Below are 20886 nucleotides of genomic sequence, written 5' to 3'. Positions count from 1 at the left end.
AAATAAGACTAGGTCCCTGATCTAACAGCACTTACAGTTCAGAAGTAGACAGAATACAAATAATTAGACAAATAAATAAATGAAAAACATATTATGTTTAATATGCTTTTTATGCCAAAAACAAAAAAAACAAGACTGGTCAGGCTACTTTTTATTGGGTGGCTACGTTACCTTGCTTATTTCCTTCATACTACATATCAATGTTTTATTTATTTGTTTATTTATTTAACACTGCCATTTCCCATTAGCTATACATGCTATGTAAAGGCAAGGAACTTAAATACTGCTACTTTCTCAGTGTTTAACATTATCCAGATAAGATGCATTCCATAAATTTGTTGAGTAAATGAATGAATAATGGACCCATGAGCAGTCTAAACAAAAATATAACTAAGAGACTAATGTCACACACTCCTCTCTAACCTTATAAAAGACATATCTGTTCTTCTCTACCCCCTTGTTTTTAGTCTCTAAGCCACTCACCTATAGATGGTGAAACAGCTCTGCTATCATGTGGTGACTGTCAAAGTTTTGTACACGACTTACACACATTGATATTGCTTTGTCCACATGCATTTTAGTCCAATAAACAAAATGCTAATAGACGTGTCTCCTGTTTCTGAAAACTGTCTTAATGTCCTTTGATAACTGTTGTTTGCTTAAGGGTTCATGACCCTTGGTGTAGGAATAAAACCTCCACAACCTGTTGTTAACTCTTCCTGAATTTATTTCCTCAAGAAAGTTTCTCAAACCCAAATTTTGTAAATGCTGATAGCTACAACCAGTAAAAGGTATTGTAGGACTTCCCCAGTGGTGCAGTGGTAAGAATCCACCTGCCAATGCAGGGGACACGGGTTTGAGCCCTGGTCCAGGAAGATCCCACATGCTGCGCAGCAACTAAGCCCGTGCACCGCAACTAGTGAGCCTGTGCTCTAGAGCCCACGAGCCACAACTACTGAGCTCGAGCACAACAACTACTGAAGCCCACTCACCCTAGAGCCCGTGCGCTGCAACTACTGAGCCCACACGCCGCAACTACTGAAGCCCGTGTGCTTTAGGGTCTGCGTGCCGCAACTACTGAGCCCGCATGCTGCAACTACTGAAGCCCATATGCCTAGAGCCAGTGCTCCGCAACGAGAAGCCACCGCAATGAGAAGCCTATGCACTTCAACGAAGAGTAGCCCCCGCTCACCACAACTAAAGAAAGCCTGTGCGCAGCAACGAAGACCCAACGCAGCCAAAAAAAAAAAAAGGTATTGTAATGAGCTGGTGTAACGAGCTTAGTTTCCTAGAGCTGCCATAACAAATACCACAAACCTGGAAGTTTAAAACCACAGAAATTTATTCTCTCATTGTTCTGAAGCCAGATGTTCCAAATCAAGGTGTTGGCAGTATTGGTTCCTTTCGGAGGTTCCATGCCTCTCCTAGCTTCTGCTGGTGGCTGGCAATGCTTGACATCCCTGGACTTGCAGACATATCACTCTAATCTCTGCCTCTGCCTGCACGTGATGTACTCTTGTGTGTCTCTGTGTTTCTTCCCCCTTTTTCTTCTCTTCTAAGGACTTGTCATTGGATTTAGGGCCCACCCTAAGCCAGGATGATCTCATCTTGAGATGCTTAACTCATTACATCTGCAAAGGCCTTTCTCCCAAATAAGGTCATGTTTACAGGTGCTGCGACTTAGAATATGAACATACAATTTTTGAGAGTTACCATCAACCCCTGCATCTGAGATTCCCTCCTATGATTGGAAGTCATGTGATTTGAGTGTATGGCTTATTCTTGTATGAGAGCCACCGTAGCTAAAAAGTAATCACCCTACTTTAAAAGAATTTTAAAGCATTTAATCGTGAACATACAGGCATGCCTCCAACATATAGTGGGTTTCATTCCAATAATGCCAATATTGAAATAAAGTGAGTCACACAAATGTTTTGGTTTCCTAGTGCATATAAGAGTTATGTTTAGTCTGTACTGTAGGCTATTAAGTATGCAATAGCATTATGTCTAAAAAACAATGTACAAACCTTAATTTAAAAATACGTTATTGCTATAAATGCTAACCATCATCTGGGCCTTCAGTGAGTCATAATCTTTTTGCAGGTGGAGGGTCCTGCCTGGATGTTGACGGCTGCTGACTGATCAGGGTGGCGGTTACTGAAGGCTGGGGTGGCTGTGGGAATTTCTTAAAACACGACAACAATGAAGTTTGCCGAATTGATTGACTCTTCTTTTCAAGAATGATTTCTCTGTAGCATGCAATGCTGTTTGATAGCATTTTACCCACAACAGGACTTCTTCCAAAACTGGAGTCAAACCTCTCACACCCTGCCGCTGCTTTATCAACTAAGTTTTTTCCTTTGCTCAACCATAAGAAGCAACTCCGCATACATGAAAGTTTTATCATCAGGTTGCAGCAATTCAGTCACATCTTCAGACTGAGTCGCTAACTCTAGTTCTGTTGTTATTTCCACCACCACATCTGCAGTTACTTCCTCCACTGAATCTTGAACCCCTCAAAGTCGTCTATGAAGGTTGGAATCAACTTCTTCCAAACCCCTGTTAATGTTGATATTTTGACCTCTTTCCATGAACCACAAACGTTCTTAATGGTATCTAGATGGTGAATCCTCTCCAGAAGGTTTTCAATTTACCTTGCCCAGATCCATCAAAAGAATCACCATCTATGGCAGCTATAGCCTTACAAAATGTATTTCTTAGATAATAAAACTTGAAAGTTGAAATTACTCTTCGGTCCATGGGCTGCAGAATGGACGTGTGTTAGCAGGCATGAAAACAACAGTAATCTCATAGTACCTCTCCATCAGAGCTCTTGGGTGACCAGGTGCATTGTCAATGGGCAATAGTAATATTTTGAAAGGAATCTTTTTTTCTGAGCAGTAGGTCTCAACAGTGGGCTTAAAATATTCAGTAAACACATGTGCTGTCATCCAGGCTTTGTTGCTCCACTTATAGAGCACAGTCAGAGTAGATTTAGCATATTTCTTAAGAAACCTAGGATTTTCACAATGGTAGACGAGCATTGGCTTCAACTTCAAGGCACCAGCTGCATTAGCCCCTAACAAGAGAGTCGGCCTGTCCTATGAAGCTTTGAAGCCAGGCATTGACTTCTCCTCTCTAGCTATGCAAGTCCTAGATGGCATCTTCTTCCGATATAAGGCTGTTTCGTCTACACTGAAAATCTGTTGTTAAGTGTAGTCCCCTTTATTAATGATCTCAGCTAGATCTTTTGAGTAACTTGCTGCAGCTTCTACATCAGCACTTGCTGCTTCACCTTGCACTTTTATGTTACGGAGACGGCATCTTTCCTTAAACCTCATACACCAAGCTCGGCTAGCTTCCAACTCTTATTCTCTAGCTTTCACACCTCTCTCAGCCTTCACAGAATGCAGGAGAGTTAGGACCTTGCTCTGGATTAGGCTTTGGTTTATGGGAATCTTGTGGCTGGTTTGATCTTCTATCCAGACCAGTACAACTTTCTCCATGTCAGCAATAAGACTGTTTTGCCTTCTTATCATTCGTGTGTTCCCTGGAGTAGCACTTTTAGTTTCCTTCAAGAACTTTTCCTTTGCATTCGCAACTTGCCTTACTGTTTGGAGCAAGAGGCCTAGCTGCTGGCCTGTCTTGGCTTTTGACATGCTTTCCTCACTGAGCTTAATCACGCCTAGCTGTTGATTTAAAGGGAGAGATGTGAGACTTGTCCTTTCACTTGAACACTTAGAGGTCACTGTAGGGTTATTAATTGGCCTAATTTCAATATTGTGTCTCAGGGAACAGCGAGGCCCGAGGAGACAGAGAGAGATGGGGGAATGGCCTGTCGGTGCAGCAGTCAGAACACATACATTTATCAATTAAGTTTGTCATCTTGTATGGGTGCGGTTTGTGGTGTCCCAAAACAATTACAATAATAACATCAAAGATCACTAATCACAGATTACCATAACAAATTCAGTAATAATAAAAAAGTTTGAAACATTGAGAAAATTACCAAAATGAGACACAGAGACGTGCAGTGAGAAAATGCTGTTGGGAAAATGATGCCAATAGACTTGCTCCATGTAGGGTTGCCCCAAGCATCCAATTTTTTAAAAAGCAGTATCTGTTAAACACCATAAAGTGAAGCCCAATAAAACGCTTCATATTACATTTCGAATGGACCCTCATTTCTTTAAAAAAATGACGAGGCAACACAAAAACCACAGGTTTTGTACACTGGTTTGTAAATATCTGTAGAATACTAGCATCTACTTGGTGAGCACGGGGATATAAACAGAAATATGGCTTAGATGTTTCCAAAAAGTGACATGATGGCACAAAACTACAATTGGCTAAAACAAGTTTCTAAAAAATGTATGTCAACGGAATCTGAGTTACGAAGGTAGTTCTTAGTAATCTTAGTCATTCACACAAAGGAATAACCCTAAAGTACACAACCAGCTAAAACCATCAAAAACAACGCATCCCTGGGAAGAAGCAATGAGAGTTCGTCTAATGAAATAAGAGTGAAGTTGATCTCACTGTTAATGTCATGTTGCCGGTGATAGAGTCAAACTTTCCAGGGTCTGTTCTCAGGCTGTGTCCTTGGCATGTCAGAGTGAGGCATATGGGAATGCACAGCCGTAGAGATTCTCTAGGGCCTGTTAGGATGACCTCCAAAGACGGAGACTGATAGTGTCTGGATTCTCGTAGTTTATGGGCTTGTGTGGATGTTCTGTAACAGGGATAATCAAATGCTGGGGTGCATCAGAATCACTGGAGGGCTTTGGTAAAATGCAGATGCCCGAGCCCACTCCCAGAGATTTGGATTCAGCAGGTCTGGGATGTGGCAAAGAATCTGCCTTTCTAATCAGCGCCCAGGCAGGGCTGTTGCTGCTGCTCTGGAGACCATCCTGGGTAGCATGGATCTACGGCAAATTGAAATGACTGAATCCTTGGTGTGCATTTGATTTATCCCACATATAGTCTTAGAAAGCGGTAGATATGCCTTGATGTCCTACATCAACTACCCATGACGTCCATGAGACAGATTGTTCTGCTTCCTCAAAGGTCTCCCCTCTTGGGTGGACATCAACACCACATACCGGAGGACCAGGCAGTTACCTACGTGGTGAGACGTGGGTACCACCTGCTCCAAAACATTTGCTATTCTCTTGCCTGGAATCCCATCCTAGAACTCACTTTCCTTTAGGAACAGACACTGTCATCTCCTGACATGAAGACGCAAATGCTCCTGGGACAGTAGTAACTGCCACAGACTGAGAGCTTACTGAGTGCCAAGCCTTCCACCGACGTATCTCATCTAATCCTCACCACCGCTCTGGGAGGTAGGTATCAGCATCCTCCTACAGGGAAGTTAAGCTGCTCGTGAAAAATAACGTGGCTGGTAACAGACCAACCTGTGATTTGAATCTAGGTCTGTTTAATGCCAAAGGCCATACTTTTAACCACTGCCTATATTTATCTTGCAAATTAAACACTAAATGGCCACCAGATAGTAATATCTTACAGAGAAAAATCATAGCATAGCCTACGTGGCAACTAACTGGTAGAGAAGTGCTGGGGAATGTAAGTTTGATGATGTGGAGAGACTGGACATTTTTGGACCACTGCAAATGCCTTGACAAAGGAGGGCAAAGTCAGGGGTGTGTCCTGCAGACCCCAGGAAGATGGAGCTCACAAACTAGCCCTTCTGAGAAAGCAAGGGATGTCGGGGCAAAGATGATAAACTTGACAGTGTTTCAGCAAAGGGCTGCTAGGCACACGTGGATGTGCAATACTTTCTGCATGTTTTTGGCAAGTTATATTCTATGCTGAAATTACGGGATTCAATTCTATTTTAATTGTGATGGAAAGCAGGACGGTGAATCCTTTGTTATCTTTTAAAATTTTTTTGCATGGAATCAGTGGTCTGTTAAAAGGTCTTTAAATTCAGACTCTTGTAGATTGAGTTTTCTTCAGACTGATTGTATGTGTAAGTGTGATTCCGGAATGCGGTCAAAGGAACTATTAATTCCTTCACCTTAATTAAGCTTCAGGTGCTTGGTAAATTATAAATACCCCTTTCAATTATTTTTTGTATGTATTGTTGGAGATAAAAAGAAGTGCTGTAATTAAAGTAAAAACTGCTTCTCTTTTGAAAGGTGTAGATTCTGCCTGGACTAGTGTTATAATGAAGCTGAATGCTGAAAATGGCTCAGGGCGCTACTGCCAATTCAGTGCGCAATACGCCACAGCCCAAGAAGATGCCTATCTTGAAAAGCCAAGAACTTGGGGTAGTTCACGTATTTGGGGTCAGGATGCTACAAGGAGTCCATTTATAGAGTGGTGCCCAAAGCACAGAGAGAAAGGACACTGGTGGGGGAGACTCCCAGACCTGAATTTAATTTCTATCCTCCTCTCACAAGCCCTAAGACGTCCAGTGAAAAGTTACTGAACCTCTCTGCACCTGTATTTCCTCAGCCACAAAACAGAGGCGATGTCTAAGGGAACAGACCCTGCTAGTCCTGTGGTCAGTGACAGAAACAACCTTGCTCCCCACTTTCCCCCATCCCTTCTGTCCTCAAACATCTGCTTTTCTCTGTCTGCAGTGGCCACATGGGATCAGCTCAAATTCAGGAACCAGTTGAGGGTCATTCTAGGAGTATTCGCCCTGACTTGAAATAGGTAAAATAAATAAACCTTAGTCCAAGTAGGTTCTGAGATTTTTTTTTTTTCTGTTTTCAAAATCAAAGAAGCAGCTTCTTAAAATCTGAATGACTCACGAGAACACTAATGAGCCCACGATTTCCTTTATGATACTTTTACCAAGCCAGCGGTAACCTGGGTTTCCTTAAGTGTGTTGACACTCGAGCTGATTTTTAGAGGCACTAAATGTATTTCCATCACTGGGTCCTGGGCCCTGAGCAAGTAGTAGGAACAGCCACCAGTTTCTGAGAGCTTAGTGTGTGCTAAATACACATACTTCACAAACACAACCTCAGGCAATTCTGATCAGTAGCTTTTTTTATGATTCCTACTTGGTATAACAGGCCAACGTGTCAAGTACCTCTCCTCCCCAGCCGTCACTTAGTTTTGAAAGGGCCAAGCTGGGATTGAAGCCTAAGAAGTTCTGTCTACGTACAAAGCAGAGCCTTTCGCTCTCTGTGATATATAACGTTTCCAACGAGCACCTTTCCATACATAATCCAGCACAAAGGGGGCTGACATTATGAAAACATAAGTTGTGACTCACAGAATGTGACTGGCATAGAACGACTCTTTGGCACTATTAAAGCTGGAGCTATTAATAATATTATTGATATTTACTCTCCACACATCATTTAAGATGAACTCTTTCTTGGAATTTTCCCAGTAGGCCAAACCTAATATTTTCTTTGTGTTTGACTCACCCTTCTATTTCTTGAGAAGGAATTACATAGGCCCATGAGGTAGCTTTCAATTGCACTGACCATAAACTTAGAGGAAGAAAAGCGTTTTACATTGTGACCCATGACTGCATTCAGACATGCTAGTAATTTTACTCTATTTGACTTCATTGTTTAAATGCTGGTCTTGAAGACCTAAACAGATGTTTCTCCAAAGAAGATACACAGATGGCCAGTAGGTACATGAAAAGCTGCTCGACATCGCTAATTATTAAAGAAATGCAAATCAAAACTACAATGAGGTACCACCTCGCACCAGCCTGAATGGTCATCATTAAAAAGTCTACAAATAACAAATGTTGGAGAGGGTGTGGAGAAAAGGGCCATATGATCCACCAATCCCACTCCTGGGCACGTATCCGGACAAAACTATAACTCGAAAAGACACATGCACCCTTATGTTCATTGCATCACTATTTACAATAGCCAAGACATGGAAACAACCTAAATGTCCATCAACAGATGAATGGATAAGGAAGATGTGAGATACACACACACACACACACACAATGGAATACTACTCAGCTATAAGAAAGAATGAAATAATGCCATTTGCAGCTACATGGATGGATCTAGAGATTATCCTACTAAGTGAAGTAAGTCAGAAAGAGAATGACAAATACCATATGATATCACATATGTGGAATCTAAACTATGACACAAATGAACTTATCTACAAAACAGAAACAGACTCACAGACATAGAGGACAGACTTGTGGTTGTCAAGGGGGCAGGGGATTGGGGGAGAGATGGATTGGGAGTTTGGGACTAGCAGATGCAAACTAATACACATAGAATGGATAAACAACAATGTCCTACTGTATAGCACAGGAAACTATATTCAGTATCCTGTAATACACCATAATGGAAAAGGGGGGAAAGAAGAATGCTGATCTTGACCCATAAAGTTGATTTCAAATGGAAAGTAGGTCATAGTCTGTGTGTGGACACATGTACACACATGCATATGTGCCTATACACACACCATGGCCTCTAGCTCTGAATTTAATTCAACTTGGATGAGCTTAAAATATTCAGTGAGATTTAACTTCAATTTACCTATTTCGTCTTTTCAAACTATTCGTCTCTTAAATTTGTGAACAACACAAAAGTGCCTGACATATTCTGACAATTTACTGAATGAAGACATGGGTGGTGCTTCAGTAAGTCATTTATTCTTGTACACTGCATGAACTACTCATGTTTTATTCCAGTTTTCCATTCTTCCTTTCATTACTTAATATGCTAACAGTCTTAGGGTGAGGAAGGGGACAAGATGTTATAGGCACATAGGATTAGAAGTTAATCAGCCCAAATCATCTCAGACCTACAAACAGGGCTCCCTCCCTCCAGCACAAGTCCCCAAACTTTCCCCACCCCAGTTATTTCCAGAAACTGTAACACTTCCCAGTTAAACCAACTCTAATTTATAAAAGAAAATTGAACTCTTTCTCAAATGATGATACTTTATTATTAGCAAGAGTCTTGAGAATTGCTGTTGTGTCATAAGACATTCCACGGTCTCTCTCAAAGACTCATTCTAGTGTCTAGTAGCCCTCAAGATCAGAAATAATTTTCCAGCTCCTATAATTGTCCTTTTGAGTTGCAGACTGAATAGATTCAAACAAAAGAAATAACTTTTTGGTAATTGGTGGTGCAGGACACAGACACGCTACAAGAAGTATAAATCCTCAGATGGATTACCTTTTGATAAATTGGGAATTATAAACCCAATTCCTTCAGTGGCTCAAGATCCATTAAAATTAACCTCCATTTTCAACCTCCCCGATAGCCCGTGGCTGCCCAATCACTTACCAAATTGGTCCACAGATAAAGGAAGGGAAGTTTGTTATGTAGACGATAGGGTTGGGAGGTGTTTGTTCTATGAGGGATTTTTGCATTAACTGCTATTTGAATTACTCATGTTGCTATTCCTGTTTACTTATTTTCCAACAATTATTAGAGGATTTAGATGTTATTTCAAAATTGAAATTCCAATTCTCTTAAATATATTTCTTCAAGAAGGTAAATGTGTCCCTCAAAGGAGGGAAGCAATTCCCGCTCTTACTATTTTCTTTGGTGATGCTGAACCACAGCATCTGGGGATTGTAGGTGTGAGCACAGCAGAATCAGCAGCCACCTTAGAAAAGCTGGCTTCCCAATCTGTGAAATGGAGATAATACAGGGCTGGCCTCACAGCATCTCTCAACAATGATGAGATGCTCATTTATTTGGCTCTCGGTTTTTTCAATACTTGCCTTTTCAAGAGAAGAAACACTTAGTAGCAGCTCTGCGTTCCTGGAGCCAGTTCAAAGAGTTTTCTTAAGATTGGATCCTTATTTTGGCTTCTCCAGCCTCAAAGAGCTTAATTAAATTTGGGGAAAAACTTTCTCTTGGCAAGTTTTAGATTTTGTAAACAGGGAAAAAAACCTTTAGATTTGCCTAATTCCACACTTGCGGGTACTGCAGAGGCAACGAAGACATACATTTGTTCCTGCTGAAAGGCAGAGTGAGAGAGAGGCTTCCAGCCATCACGGGAGGACAGCTGAAAAGACCAGCTCTATAGTTTTGTTCAGTAAATAGATGAGTCTCATGAAACTATCAGACTGTATTGCCAGGGGTTTTTTGTTTGTTTTTTTTTTTAATTTTTAAGCCAACCAAATAATATGAAAAAATGTGAGACTATCAGGTTATCTGAGGTGTCATTAAATGCATCTCTAAAGAAAGAAAATAATTAGGCCCCAAGCAAAAAACATAAACTCAAATAAAAAGCATAGATTACATGTTTGAGATGAACACATGGTCTTATTACATCAGTAAAGATATAGAAAACGGCCCACCAAGTAGGGGCAGACAATGTGGTGGTACCCGGTAAACGTGAAAAAGAAAAAGATGCAACCCAGGAAATTAAAGCATTTTATGTTATTAAGCATGGTGGGTCTATTAAGAGGTTTTAGTTATCTCTGTGTATATGTGTGTGTGTGCGCGCACGCGCGCGCGTGCACACGTTAATTCTGAGACCTCATAACCTAAACCAGTATCTCTTTATGGGACAGCTTTCACCTTTCGTTAAAACAGATTCTCACAGCATCCATTCGGTGGGTGCTTCCCTGCTTTAATCCTCTGCGTAACATTCCTTCTGGTTAACCACTCAGGGCTTCAAATTGCCAGCAGTAGGGAAGAACTTTTCCAGAAAAGGTTTATTAAACAATAATGCCTAGAGCCAGACAAACACCACTCCTGGAAGCGGTGAAGAAAAATGAACCCAAATGAAAGACCACATTAAGTATCATTTTTAATTTCCAAATCTAGCTATCTTTTCTTGGGAAAGTGTGCTTTAAAACAACTTTCTATTTGTTTGCTTCAGGGAAAAACAAGAATTTCTAGTTAAGTTAAAAAGGAGAAATTTCCCCTCGGTTTATTAGCGTAGGTATTATATTTCTATGTTAGCAATGAAGTCTTGGAGTTGTTAACCAAGTTTCATCAAAAAGTCTACAGCATAACACAATAATATATAAAATATGAGAAATTAAAGTACCAAATGCACATTTAGCTGGCATCCAGAAAAATACTACCAAAATTGATCCTTTCATCATGGAAGAGGACACAGCCCGACCGCACCCTGATTTCCCTGTTTACAAGACACATGCCTGCTTACCGTGGTATTACCCACATACACAGAACCATACATGGAAGTTTGTTCATCAACTAGTCAGCACTGGTTGAGCATCTTTTCTGTGCCAGGCTCTATACCAGGTGCTGGTTATACAAAAGTTAAAAAAAAAAATCTTCTCTCCCCTCAAGAAGCCTGGCATCTAGTGGAATGGACAGAATGTAAACTGATAAACCAAGAGAAACACAGCAGACGTGTTATTGTCTAGACATAAACTAAAACGCGTGGAGGAAGCAGCTGACTATGCCTGAAAGATGAGGAAGATCTCACCTAAGTGGGGTCGGGGGAAAAGGTCTTAGGGGCGAGATGTCAGCCAGGTAAAGGAGAAGAGCCCTAGAGAAGGAATAAAGGAGAGGTTAGAAGTAACTAGGAAAACTAGTGAGGGGTGAAAATATACCTGTAGATTTGGCATGAAGAAATTTTAATAAAAGGCAGGTTATGCTGTTTTCAGACATGAGTAGTAGTTTAGGATGGGGGGTAGGCATTGACTCCTCTTTTAAGAAACATGGATTGGAAGGAAAGAGGAAGACCCAGCAATAGTGTTTTGCAAGGGAGTCTGCCAGGATCAGGGCCTGTAAGTGTGGGCGGTCTCAACTCTGCCCCTGTCCTGGTCCATTCCCTGGGGGAAGGCTGAGGGAGCCCCAGATCACCCTAGGCACACATGCCAAGGAGGAAATGATTCTCCCCAGAGGTGTCTGTCCCCAACAGAAGGAGCTTCTAGGACTCATACACAGACATGCATGCAATAAATAAAAACCCACAGTGGCTCAATTTTCATTGAAAACTAATTTGTTCCGCCTGAACTAAGATTAAACTTAAAAAAATATTTGCCGTTTGTAATCTGTTAAATATATAACATTAATAGCCTACCATTTTTGTCACGTAAATATTGTATAACCAAAGTAGAAGATGAAAAAAGTTTTCCAGGAGCTGTGGCTACGGTACTTCTCTATAAAACAGAGGCGCCCTACACTGCCTGTACCTGTGGCAACAGCCAAACCACGATGCCACGTGAGCAGCGGGTCGGGCGGAGCCTGGCCCATACCCCAGCCTGTTCCCTCCTGTGCAGGGGGCAGGCTCAAGGCTGCTCCTCTAGTTTAGCTCTGACTCACTGCCTTGACTCTCCAGGCAGCCCTGGTTGGTTTTTGTTGTTTCTTTGCTTTTTTTTTTAAGTTGAGGGCTCTCAAGAGGTGGTGTTTTATTTTGAATCAAATTTCCTTTTCATATCTATTCAGAAGTGTGGAAAGAATCTAGGAAACATCAAAAATCAAAATTCCATTTACTTGAGTTATTTTGAAAGGAGGGAAGTCCCACACTTTCCCGACTGCAGGAGAGAGCAAGTTTGTACAGTTCTGGGGGAGGAGGGCTCTCCACAGAACACAACTCAGTGGCGGAGTGGGAAACCCAGAGGAAAGGGAGAGAGCGGCAGGGCACACTTGTCTCCCAGGCCTATGTGAGCCACAGATTCACTCTGACTACTTGGCTACCTGACCTCTTGAAAGGCAGCAGCTGCCTCGCCCAACCCACCAGTCTCTACCCTCCCACTTTTCTGCACAGCTCTGAGTAGCCCAACCCAGGTTTGACTATAAAAACTGCAAGAAAGCACACTTGTAGGGCACATCCAAAGCCAGCCTCCTCTAGAAAGCTCAAAGCAAAAAGGAAGGAAGGAAGGGAGGAAGGGAGGAAGGAGGGAGGGAGGAAAGAAAGAAAGGAGAGAGAGAGAGAGAGAGAGAGAGAGAGAGAGGGAGGGAGGGAGGGAGGGAGGAAGAAATGAAGGAACGAAGGAAGGAAAGGTGTGACAACTTTATTCGCAATTCCTATTTGAAAGTGGAGTAGGATTTCAGACAGAAGAGAGCTCCCAGGCCTGGACAGACAGCCAAGCTGAATAAGTCCCAGTGTCAATGAAGTTCTGTATTCGAAAGTCTTCTGAAAGGCTTCTCTTTGACTCTCAAAGAAAACAATTTAGAACTAAACGTGAAGAAATATTTTGATTTCATTGGAACTTAAGTGTTCCTGAAAGCTTTATCTTAATATAAGATTGCTATTAACAACACGATTTAAAACTAAAGAGATAGATTTGCATTAGGGCACAGACGAAAATCCTATAATCACACGCTAATAACCCAAGATGTACTATAATTGCCTACTAATTACCATGGAAAAGTATGGGATTAATATTAACAATATAACTAATACAACCTGGTACAGGGAAAGATTACTTACTGGGAACCAAAATTAAAGACAGATTGAATAAAGAGCAAATGGTTAGTTTCACAATTAACTACAAAATTATGTCAATACTGGTCACATTGGATGTGACTATAACGTAATGATCCTTATTCGGACATGCTTGTGGAATAAGTCTCATTACATGACAATCTACACCACCCGTTCTGAAAGTGCAAAAACTGTGATGTTCATTATTTTGAAACATCTGCATTGTAAAGCAAGAAAGTAATTCTGTTCAGTAGAGAAATTATATTTGAATGAGTTTCAATATATCTGCTGTAGCTTCTGATTTTTCATTTTATAAATCAATATTAGTTGTTGAACGTCTTATAATTTTCCTTCCCTGTTTGAAAGGAAACAAAGAGAAAAATATCCCTTCCCAGGAAAGTGGTTTTGGAATTATTCATGGTTTGAGTAGACTTGGTATGCAGTCTGGTTCATTTCGTGATTTGTGGTTCATTTCAAATGTTTTTAAAATGGCTTACATCGTGCAAAACTGGATCCCTCCACCATGCAAATAAGTCCCGGGTAACTCCCAGCCTGCTCCATGTGTGTGATCGTGTCCCTGGCTGGACTCAGCACTGGCCGGCCTCCACTCCCCCGCAGCTGGCCACGCTGCCCCGCCCGACCCCCTGCCTCAGGGCGGGACACCCGCCTCGCCTCGCCTCGCTAACAAAGCTGAGCTTTTCTTCTGTGATTTTTATCTTCTCCTTTATTCCCAGAGCCAGTCAGTCCTGGAGAGTCCACCAGTTCTAGAATTCATCTCTCATTCCTGGGTTAACTTTGCATCTCTCCTTTCCCAGCCATAACCGTCTCTCCCTCACTTCAATCCCACCCCCATGCTGGCCCAGAACTACCTCTCTGAAATACAGATATCACTGCATGACAGTCCTGCTAAAAATCCTCAGTGTTTATCCAAAGCCTCCAAAATCAAATACTGCAACTCATTGAAGAGAAATACCGCCTCATCACCATATTCCTTTTGCCTTTATTTATTCCCAGTCTCCTCCTTGTCAGAGTTCTGCGAAGACTGAAAAGTGAAGGCAACACACCCACCTGGGTGAGTGACAACTTTTATGAACCCTCACTTATGTATTCCTGGATCTCTAAAGCCCATTCTGTTCAACAGTAGAAAAACTGAATTAGCAAAATACAAAGTATGCATGTTACACCTCAATATAAAAGAGTATAAACACACACTTTTCAATAGCTCCCCAACAAAACTGCAAACCAAGACTCTGGAGCCAAGCTAATGTCAAAGCAGCAGAGGACGAGAAACCCTGAGCTTAATTCCCCTCAGCATCTGGTGTGGTGATGTTCCTCTGCAAAGACCCACCCCACGGTCTGAGAGGTAGCATTTCCCCAACATGCCACCTGCAGCTCTGGGCGTTACCACCAGGACACATGTGGTATTTGTCAATGGCCCTCTAATACCTGGAACCTTCTGGGCCTTGGACCCTTAAACACCCAGCTGGGCTCGTTCAGCCTCCACGGTAGACCTGGAGCTTCAGCCCGTACCTCATGGAAACAGCTTTAAATGGGGCTCCTCTTAGAGCCTGAGACCCAAATTCCATCTGTACTTCATATCCCTGGTGCTCTAAGATTCCCCTTAAAAAAGCAAGCGCCTCCACAGCCACCACAGCCTTCAATTTCATTTTCTCAACCCAGTTTACTCAGGACTTCCCTCCTTCTCCCCACTCCCTGTGTAAGTTGAATCGATGACATTCCCACCAGCACGCACGAGAGTTTCCACCCCTCCCATCTTTCCCAACAGTTTTACCAGATTTTATAAAATTATGCGCCAATCTCACTCTGGTTTTTCTGTCTGGATTCCTGCACCTCCGCGTGGGCTGCTTCCCTGGCTCACAGCACTCTCCGCCACCTTTTCGAGCTCAGCCACTCTTGTTATCTTTTCCGAGGGGTCTTAGAAACATCTCAGGGGAGTGCTCTTCCCATGTGCCCCTCATGCGTGGTATCTTAGCTGGTCGTCTTCTTGCCTCCAGACTTGAGCGGTTCGAGGAGGGGGCTCCACCCTATTTATGTATCTCTGAATTGCCTGTTCCTAACAAAGGGTCCATTTGCTGAGCGAATGTGGAATCACTCTGCCTTTCTGCAAGCTGGTGGTAACTAAGATGGGACCGGCACTAACTCCATGCCCCCTCAGGGGCTTTCACCCTCAGAGAGGAGCAAACGACAGATATCATCAAAGCGGCGATTCCGTACAGTAGGTACAATTGGCACAGGGACAATCTCTGGGCTGCAGAATGTAAACGTATTTATGACCTGGAATAATTCTGTTATCCGATGAGCTCACAAGAAAGAACTTGTGAAACTTGGAGAACTCTGCTTGTGTGCTTTGCCAAGCAGCAGAAGGCACTTGGGCTGGGGTTGGTTTGTTGTACTTATATCCAGGAAGAGCTAATTGCTAATGTTTCCTTCCCCACCAACATAGTTTATGGCCTAATGTACAAGAACCACGTCTCCGAACTGGGTTTCAGAAACATCAGAACTAGTAGCGGCCAAGAGTCCTACCACCCAGAGTGCAAGATGTTCTCAATGTCTGGAGAGAAAGGCGTAGAGGAGAGAAGAAGGACCTCAATGCAAGGTCAATTCATGAATGTGTGCAGTCACTCTGCATGGCCTGATGGGGGCCAAGAACTATCTACAGGTCAGGATACAAAGACAATAGACAGTGGAGTAAAGACACAGAATAATAAAAAATAAAACAAGGGGTGCAAACTCCAGCATTCCTGGGTTTCCATCTTCACTTACCAGGGATTTGACCCTGGGTAAAATTCTTAGCCCCTCACCATCTCAGTTTTTAAACAACAAAGTAAGTTGTTTTCAGGAGGAAGGACAAAATGTTTATGTCTGATGCACAGAAAGAGCCCAGTACAAAGAAGGCAACAGACACATGGGAGCTTTTATTAAGACACAGTTCACTCCTTCGAAAGCCTGCCTCCCGTCACTGTAGTAAGAGTTTCATCCATACATTTGTTCATTCATTCACTCATTCATTCCTTCAGGAAATATTTATTGAACACTCACGATGACTTGGGCTCTGTGCTAAGCATTGGGGCCGGAGCAGAGAACAAATCAGACAAGTGCCTGCTCTTACGGGCTTATTCTAGTAGGAGGGGGCACACAATAAGAAATAGAAACATATATTCATAATAACATGTTAGGTGATCACAAGCAGTCTGCAGTAAACTAAAATTAAGGGAGCTCGAGAGTGATGAGGGGGTGACTTTGGGTAAGGTAATAGGGAAGGTCTCTCTGATAAGGGACAACAGCAAAGCCTCCAAGAAGTGAGGGAACAAGCTGGGCATCATGGGAGTATCCACTCAAGGAGGGATGTGACTGGTGTGAGGCAGGGATGGCCTCACCGGGAACTCCACTCAGCACACAGGAAGCTGGGAGCTGGGGCGCCACGTGCTCTGAGGGGCAGCCTCCTTCCCTGGCCCTCAGGCTCTCACTCTCCTTTCCATGGATCCACAGACAGGGCTCCATCGGGGACGCAGAGGGTCCTCTCCCGCCAGGCAGCCAGCACACAGGGGCTACTCAGAGCATCAAGAGTATGTGGGAGATGAAGAGTAGCCACAAACAACAGCCAACAATCTTATCCAAGGGAGACAGACTTATGTCAGGGAAGATGCAGAATGTTCTCCAGGCATGATTATTTCAGGGTGCAAGAGATGCCAGGAGAATCCTTGAGTGTGAGTGCTGAGGGGATGTTACACAAAGAGAGGTAAGAGCTCCATCGGGCTTCTCCTGGAGTGGAGGGAGGGAGGCCGCGTGCTGGAGACAGGCTGCTTGTCCCAGGCACCCCCGGAAAGGAGAGGAAAGGATGCGCACACCCATACACACAAAATTGTGTTACGCGTAATTTGAGGAGTTTGAGGTTCCCCTGTAGCCCACACCCACAGACCCCAAGGACCAAGGTTATGAATGCTTGTTTTAGCAAAAGGGGCCTCATCTCAGTCTCTAACGTGAGCTTCAAGTTCACTACATGCAGGGCTCAGCTGAACCTGCTGACCACAGTGGCTGGTGGAGGCGTGGGAACTGCAACTTTGGAGCCCTGACTTTAACCTCCAGTTCATGGAGGTGAAGAAAGATAACACATTACATAATTTTGGATCCTTCCTTTTCTTCTGCAGGCTACTAGAAGGTTCTCAACCCCAAATGACAACGGTATAGCATACACACTCTTGGGCCTCCCTACCCCGTCAGCAGCCAAGGTACAGCCACACGAACATTCTCTACACGGCCCTGCACAGTTACTACCGGTGACGGCTACCACACACACACATATGTGCTGTGGCAGCATCAGCTTCCCCATTCTATTGGAAATGGTGTTAACCACCCACTGGCAGAGGAACAAAGGGCTTGATTTTTTTTTTAAATCTAGTACAAGAATGAATTAGATGAGATTTTTTGCATATTTCCTAATCCTGTCAGGTTGAGATTAGGGGTAGAGACTGTGGTCTGCAAATTGATTTTCCATTTGAAGCTAAGGGGTTGATTCAGTGTCTTCACCTCAGATTCAGAGCAAGTAGCCCAAGTAGCCATGAAGCTACTTGGTAAGAGTCACACATCTCAATGATGAATCGTGTGTGTACATGTGTGCACACACGCATGTGTAAAGGGTTACATGAGGGAGAAAAGGCAGGCAAGAGGTGATAAAGAAAAGAGGTAAGATCTGAAATCGTATGAGACCTGAGAGATCATTCTAGTCTAAGAAAAGTAAACCTTGTAACGACATGAAATTTAAACCAATAGGTATGCCAGGAAAATGCTTTTATTATTTGCCTTATTTGGACCTGGTCCATATTTCTATTTAACTGCTCCTCTCATTTTCTTGGGCAATAATTATAAGGCTAAACTTTTCAAATAAAATAAAATTGTTCCTCTGCTCTGTGCAGATTGGCTGCAAAGCAGGTTATGGCAAGTATCCCCAAATCCTTCGCCCTAGTCAGTCAGTTTTGGGGGTTCAGGGTATGACCTGGGTGAGGAAGACTGTTTTTATCCCAGCTCTCGCACTAATTCCTGCCCTAATTATCTGAGGACAAGTCACTTGGAAAGGTGGGTCAGTGAGCCTCTCTAGACCTCGGCTTCCTAGTTCATTAGATAAATAAGCTTGATGAGTTTACAGATGTGTATGTGTGGCAGGGGGGAAGGGGGAGGAGTGGTGTAGCCGTTTTGCAAGAAAAAACAGCAAGTTAGTTTCAATATGTTCTACAGTGAGTCCCTAACCCTCACCTAGTTACTAACTTCTCTGCCATTGGTCAAGGGGCCCTAGCAAGTGTGAGATGGAAGGTCTGAAAAATCCTTCGTTACAATGCGAAAGAAATCAAAGTAAACATCCTTTTAATGGTTCATTAACACCTCTGGTATCCAACACAGTGGAAACCTTGCTTGGCCTATCCTCACTGGGGCTGTACGCTGTTGGTCTGCAAAATGTGAAAATAAAGCCTATAAATGAGAAATGATTTACGTCTCATGGAAGCAGCAAGTAGATAAACTGTTAAAATTACTTAGAAACACATATACATTAAGTCCCCCGCCTACAAGTTGTGAACTTTCAAAGATTCGAACCTGTGTTCACGTGTCCAGTCATGTAAGTTAGCTCATGTGTCTGGTGTACATTGTCACCTGCGTGCATCCTCTGCAAGTGGTGGTGCTTTTGTGTACTTTACTGTACAGTACAGTACAGAGTACAGTAGTACAGTGTCACTGGATCGTTTTTTCAAGAGGGTAGATAGAATTGAATCCAGCAAGGAAGCAGAACCTGTGCCATCAGCGTCAGGCGTGAGTGACATTGCAGCTTGCCCTCCGTCTCCTATTGCTGAGGACCCTTCAGCTCTACCGTCTCCCACCTCCTCTCCCTCCTCCAGTCAGTAACTCTTCTTGCCTGTTCACTCGATGCCAGCCCCTGTAGGCCAGCTATTGTACTGTACTACTGTACTTCTCAAGGTACTGTACTGTAAGATTAGAAATGTTTTCTTCATTTTTTGTGTTCGCTTTTATGTATTATTTGTGTGAAAAGTATTATAAACCTATTACAGTACTGTACTATATAGCCAATTGTGCTAGTTGGGTACCTAGGCTAACTTTGGTGGACTTACGAACAAATTGGACTTGCAAACGTGCTCTTGGAAGGGACCTCGTTCGTTGGTAGGGGACTTACTGTATTACTGCGTTTTTAAGTAATTTCTAGGTACTTTGAGATGCAATCCCTGACTTCCCCTGCTTTGCTCTGTGTCTCAGAGGTTGATTCCTGCAAAGTGCATGTGCCAGGGTCACGTGCCCTCTGCTTCAGGGTAATGTGGCCACCGGGAAGCACTGGGGGAGACTGGGAGGCAGGGCGAAGCCAGGGCAGCCCCTCTCCCCCTGCCCTCTTGGCACTGAGGGGTGACTCTGGCAGCGACTCCTCTGAGGTTCTGCCTGCTCTTGGAAAGCTGGTCCCAGCTCCAGCTGGTGCCTGTTCCTGCTGGGCAGCTCTCACAACACTAGCACCTCTCCCTTCGATCCTCTGGCCCTCCAGCTAAGAGCAGCTGACTCGTGCTGTTGCTCCTGTCTGCACTGTCTCACGGTGCCTTCAGCCCTCCCAACTCTGGCAATGAATTATCTCCACGGAACCACCTGGTGTGGGCTCTGCTTTCCTGACGGGACTCTGAGTCTTGTCCAGAGGGCTCTAGGTCTCTGAAGAACAGACATCATGTGTAGGAATGTACAGATTCCAGAAAATGCACTTGGCAGGTCCATTCCTTCTCTGCTGCCGGGAAAGCTCTCTCAAACATTACATTTGTCTGATCACCTAGGATCATTTGCACTAGACATGTGTTTGGATGGAAGGAACATGGGATGGAGAATTAGAGAACGAGGATGCTGTATCTAGTCACGTGACCTTCGCAAGTACCCTAGAACCAAATGAGCCGAGGTTATTCGCGCCACAGGGGGATAACAGTTCCTCTGGCCTGCCTGCCAATCATTAGGCTCAAACACAAGAGGGCATGGAAATATATTTTAGAAACTGGCACGGCCGTTGCAAAGCTAAATCTATTATTATAGGAGACACAGTTGACTTTTATGGAACGAAAAGTGTTTTGCTCTCAGCTTAGCCTGATTTTGACTTCTCAGCCTGATTTGTACTAAATGTACTAAAACATAGGAAAGGTGCACAGACTAGTGGCTGGCACATCATGAGAGTGATGTGGGTCCCAGCTGTGATTTCTGGGCTGGGCTCTCCTTTGCATCATGACAACATGGCAGTTTACCAAAGACCGTGCCGGGAGGTCAAGGTCAACTTACCGATGTCGAGGACCCTCTGCTTGGCCGTGTGCTGTCGAGAGTGCCAGTACTTCCAGTATTTCAGCTGCTCGTCCCGGTTTTTGTCTTCACTGAAGACCACCATTACCACGCTCTGCAGAGGGGGAGAACCACGGAGCTTACTTTCTGTTCAGCACCTCCTGCTTCACACACTCTCCAGTTCTAGAAGTTCTATCAGAGGTGGGTTGCTGTCATTTCTGTAAATTTGTT

General features: G+C 43.5%; 1 protein-coding gene across 4 annotated transcripts in view; it reads right to left on the bottom strand.

Annotated features, from left to right (window-relative positions):
- Positions 1-20886, bottom strand: part of GRHL2 (grainyhead like transcription factor 2) — a 165776-nt gene that overhangs the window by 65611 nt on the left and 79279 nt on the right. For all 4 annotated transcript variants that reach the window (XM_019925041.3, XM_033843184.2, XM_033843185.2 and 1 more), the window contains one exon: positions 20659-20770. In XM_019925041.3, coding sequence (XP_019780600.3) covers positions 20659-20770 — 112 coding nt within the window. The remainder of the gene's footprint in view (positions 1-20658; positions 20771-20886) is intronic.

This window comes from Tursiops truncatus, chromosome 17 (genome assembly GCF_011762595.2).
Source record: "Tursiops truncatus isolate mTurTru1 chromosome 17, mTurTru1.mat.Y, whole genome shotgun sequence".
Classification (NCBI taxonomy): Eukaryota; Metazoa; Chordata; class Mammalia; order Artiodactyla; family Delphinidae; genus Tursiops; species Tursiops truncatus.
This window is presented reverse-complemented; position numbering and strand designations above follow the sequence as displayed.